Source organism: Trypanosoma equiperdum (genome assembly GCF_001457755.1).
Source record: "Trypanosoma equiperdum strain OVI genome assembly, contig: ctg_56, whole genome shotgun sequence".
Classification (NCBI taxonomy): Eukaryota; Euglenozoa; class Kinetoplastea; order Trypanosomatida; family Trypanosomatidae; genus Trypanosoma; species Trypanosoma equiperdum.
The window spans coordinates 29712-34614 of NW_027124498.1; the positions used below are offsets into that span (position 1 = coordinate 29712).

General features: G+C 37.5%; 2 protein-coding genes across 2 annotated transcripts; both read left to right on the forward strand.

Moving 5' to 3' along the window:
- Window positions 1-408: 408 nt before the first annotated feature.
- On the forward strand, window positions 409-1959 carry TEOVI_000256500 (Thioredoxin, putative; the record flags this gene model as incomplete). Its single annotated transcript, XM_067225618.1, has 1 exon — window positions 409-1959. One exon carries the CDS (start codon window positions 409-411, stop codon window positions 1957-1959), a length of 1551 nt encoding a protein of 516 aa, XP_067081719.1.
- A 1773-nt stretch (window positions 1960-3732) lies between these two features.
- On the forward strand, window positions 3733-4200 carry TEOVI_000256600 (uncharacterized protein; the record flags this gene model as incomplete). The annotated part of the gene is made up of 1 exon (XM_067225619.1): window positions 3733-4200. One exon carries the CDS (start codon window positions 3733-3735, stop codon window positions 4198-4200), a length of 468 nt encoding a protein of 155 aa, XP_067081720.1.
- Window positions 4201-4903: the final 703 nt, after the last annotated feature.

The window sequence follows — 4903 nt, forward strand, 5'->3', positions numbered from 1 at the left end:
TATTATTCTTTGTTTCATTGACGCGTATTTGTATGCGTTTGGGTAATCATAAAGCAGAAAGATGCCTGTTGTGTGTTTTATTTGTGTATGTATTCATTTACTTTCACACTTCACATATTTTATATTCTCTTCTTCGTGTGGATTGATCATATAGATATATATTTTTTTAAAAACCGCAATACATAAATTTACATTCATATATAATCATACACATATATATATATATATATATTCTGTTTGTTGTACACGTAAGAAAAGGCAAACACAAAGGTTGGCAACATTCGGTAAAGATTAGGACTCAAATAAGGAGTTATAAACTGTCACTTCTTTTTTTTTCCCCTCCCTGTTGTGTGTGCCGCCACATTTTTTGTCTTTTTTTTTAAAAAAATCCATTATTTCATTGAGAACATGGTAGGTGCTTCTTCCAAGCGCCCTCGTGAGCATGAAACAGCCGTAGAACCGATATTAGCAGGTTCCTTCTCGGGAGGAAACGTATCAAAAAAATCTTTTAACGGAACTGTTGTGGCGGAAACTGACAATAAATCCTTAGGAGTTACCGCTACATTACTGAGAGATGTGGACTTCAACTCCCAAAGTTCTATGAAACGTTCAGTCAGCAACAACAGCAACATGGTTGGAAGTCAAAATGATGATAGTAATGATGAATGCGAAGGGGAAGTATGTGAACTTTTCAAAAGTCCTGCGCAACTTGGTGGAAAGCTTCAAGTCGGTGTGGACAGTCGACCTGACGTTCCAGTTTCTAACGGACAAAAAACTTTGCTTCACGCTGAATGTACTAACAGTACCGCGTCTGTTGATGGTGCAATCACAACACTCCACACATTACAGCAACTGAAGGAATTATTTCACACACCTCCAGTGCAACTAGAGGCTCAGGCTAAGGCGCCGCTCCTGCAGCTTTGTGCAGGCGAAACTGTCTTTGTTGTGCTTCACAGCAACAAAGAGGAAATAGAGGGTATGCTGGGAAATGTGACGAAAAAACTTTCCGCATGCCGTATATTTTGCCTGGATCTTAGTGCTCTTCCGCTCGCGGAACGGTCCGGTGCTGGCGCCCAAATTACACCGAATTCAGCATCTGTTGACCGCGTCGGAGATGTGATCCTTCAAAGAGTAACAAAAATTCTTGATCTTAACAGTTTATTGAATGGAACACCCTCCGCGGAGGGTCCTTCCCAATCCCTTTCGATCAAACACTCGAGCGCTGGAGCGCAAGTGGAATTTGAAAACGTCGCATCATCCGCCCAATCATCCGCAAAAGATGAAATTTGTCATCATGAACTAACACTTCCCTCCATGGTGATGTGGCGAGTTGCAGGAGGTCCGGTGGATGAGTATGGCGATATTACTGCAATGGGTTCATATGAGGCCATTCAATCTGAGGTTGGATCGGTTCCGCCGTATGGGAAACCCTTAGTAGTGAAGGAACTTCAAACTGTTGACCAGTTGCATTCCCTTTCACTGCTTGCTCCCGTGTATACGGTGGAGCATCTGCTTCGTAAAATTGGTGAAACTGTGCTTTTCCCTCCGGGGAATGATACCCCATCTGGAACTCACACTTTTATTTACATGGGTGCATCATGGTGCCCTCCGTGTATGCGAGTTGTTGCTTCTCTCCCAACCATGATGAAGGAGGGATTTCCCCACAGTTTTGCATGTGTGGTAAAGGCTGATATGGACTTTGCGGAACCATTATATAAGTTCTTTGGAGTAGAGATAATTCCCACATTTATTCTACTTAATAACGATGTGTTAAAAGGTGCTGGAGATTGGTCCGCATTTCTTAAAGGTAGCGGGAAATGCATGGGGACGTGTCTTGAACAACTGCGTGAAGGATTACGGCGAAGTAAAATGGGACAGATTCAGAATTCGAAGGTACCACTTATACAAAGCTTCATTGATAATCACACGAAAGGACTTAGTTTTGATGAGGAATTTTAGAAGATGTGTGTGTGTGTGTGTGTGTGTGTATGAGAGTGAGAGAGAGATTTGCCATTTGTTTGATTTGAAATGAGCAACGCGTGAAATGGGCGTGAGCTATTCATAGATTATTAACAGTGTTTTCAGCGTTGCTTTGCTTTGCTTTACTGTTGTTTTCACCCTCCTTTTTGTTTAATCACCTCTGCGTTTGTGTGTTTCTTTGTTTTTGTTTTGTTTTGAGAAAACAACTTCATCTTATTGTGAGTGAATTGATGATGACTCAAAGGTGATATAAAAGGGAAAATAAATCAAATATCGGTTTGATGGAAATGGGTAGTGGTGGTGGTGGTGATGGTGTTTTGTTTTATTTTATTTTTTATCTCCTTTAAAGAAAGAGAGAGAGAGAGGGAGAAAAAAAAGAGAGAGAAAAAAGGTTTTTTAAAAAAGAAGATTTTGTTTTCTTCAGTCGTCTGCTGTGTTTTTTTTTCTGTTTTTTTTTTTTTTTGGTACCCTCGAGGTTACTTTTGTTATTCAATCCAACATGTGTGATATGTTGTGAGGAGTCAAGCAGTAAATTACCAAGGGCGAGAAAACAAAATTCCTTTAAATTTTTTTTTAAAAAATAAGAGTTAACAAGGAAACCATCGACCAAGTAGTCAAAGGATGGACAAAACAAAAATAAATAAAGAGAAATGAATACGGTTATGACATATATTTATGCGAATTACCTTCGCAGCCGCGTTGAACAAATTCTCTCTTTTTTTTTTTAATGTGTGTGTGCCCATAGAACACGCCAGTTAATATTGGTGTGCTATTTCCCCCCTTTTCCTTTTTTTCTTCTTCTAGAGAAATGACGAAATATTTGAAGATGTTTCTGAATATTTCATTAAAAATTAGCAGAAGGAGCGGCATTGCAACTTTCTTTTTCTTTTTTTTCTTATGCTCGCCTCTATCCTCCTCTTTCCGTTTCAAATCTCAAAGTGATTCCTTTTTTTTTTCTTAAAAAAAAACTTACATGGCAAATTTCACGAAATTGTAAGTGGGAAAAACAACAACAACGACGACGACCAAAAAAGAAAAACAAAGGGCAGCAACAGATACACAAGGACTGAAAAAAAAGAAGGAAAGAACTAATGGAATTGTTTTGGCGATATAACACGTGTGAGATTTACTGTCTTTTTTTTTAAAATGTTCTCTCAAAGTTACCAAATGATGCTGCTACTTTAAACCCTATTCTTCATTACATTCCCTTTTTGTTTTGTTTATATGTGCCAAAATTATGAATTATGTTTTTTATAAAAAAATTATTGTGTAGATTCACTCTTTGTGTCAAATTAAACTTTTTTTCTTTACCTTTGCAAGTTCTTTTTTTTGAAAGAAAATAATCATTTCACATTCTTGTTTCTTTAGAAACAACAACAACAACAACAAAAATAAAAAAAGATTGAACGGAAAGAAGGGCGAAGGCACTGAGGAAAGAGACATTAGGAGGTTACAGACACTGTAGTTTTAAGGACTTTTCAAACAAACAAAAGAATAACAAAGAAAAATTTAAAGAGAAGGGAAAACTAAAACCTAGTGAAAGGTAAGAGAAGGTTGTAAGTGAAGTTAGGATATATTGTAGTATCACTTTCCTTATTGTCGGAGTGCCACAATTGCACGTGCATCAAGTTACAGATATATTTGTATACATCCGCAAATTAACATAAAAAAGAACACATACAAATACATACACAGATATACATTTATATATATATATATATATATCTTTTATACCTGTAGCAGTGAACTCTAATGCTGCCGCTGTCGCGTGGAACAGCTTTAAAAAGTGGGAAAAGAATAGTTCTGGAGGAGCAACAGCAGAAATCAAACCCTCATGAAAGTTTACAAGATGATACATCATTGAACGCCATCAGTTGTGATGTTGATGTGATTAAAGAAAATGAGGAGGGGGAGAAGAAGAAGAAGGACGAAAAAGCGAAAAGTTTTCGCAAAGAACCGAGTAATGAGTCTTTGAAATTTTCAGATTATTTGGAGTTGAACGAAATCCCTCTGCTCTTTGACAAACTCACTGCAACACTTTTGCAGGAGAGACCCGATGCTCCGCTGGATTTCATTATTTCGTGGATGAGGTTGGAGAGAGCGCGCGTATTGAATGGCAGCGATGGCAACAAAAATATTATTACTGCTACTACTACTTATAATAATAATAACAATAATAATGTGGATAACAGCAATGGAGATCCGAAAAAATGTACTTAGCCGAAACCATCAATCGGAAACCCGCCGCCCCGCCTCCTGAGGACAGTGGAAGGAAATCTTGTAGTTTACACTTATATGTTATTAAAAGTTTTTATTTGAGAGCGGTGCCGTCTCCACAAAAATCCTTTTTTTTCTGTTCGTACATTGATGATGTATTTCCCCCCTCCTCGGTTTCCTTTTTATATATATAAAAAAATTATTATTCACTGTTGTTGTTGTTGTTGCAGTTGTGTTGCCTTTGCTTTTAACCGTGTCAGTGTCATTTGTGGTCGTTATTTTTCCTTATTTTCATAATTTCTGTACTGCAGTACTCGAGGGAAGCAACAACTGCTGCAACTGGTACAATCAGAAGTCCGGTCTGTAAGTTGTGCACATATATGTTGCAATATATTTATATATTCATTTGGTGGCTGAAGGCGAATGTACAATAATGAGAGATATGTGGTGTGTGTTGCCACAATTTTACACACATTTGTTATCCACTGAGTTGGCTTCGTTCCTTCATTTTGTATTCGGATTTACCATTAACTTCTTGTTTTGGCACAGAGAGGGGTTTGATAAGCAAAAAGAAAAAAGAAAAAAGAAAAAAGAAAAGAAGAGGCAAATAAGCGAATAACTATTTCGCATTCAATTGCGGTGTTGTATGCGCATGAGGCGAAGGAGTGTTAAGTAACTAAATTTAGAAAAGGATGAAAAAAAAAAA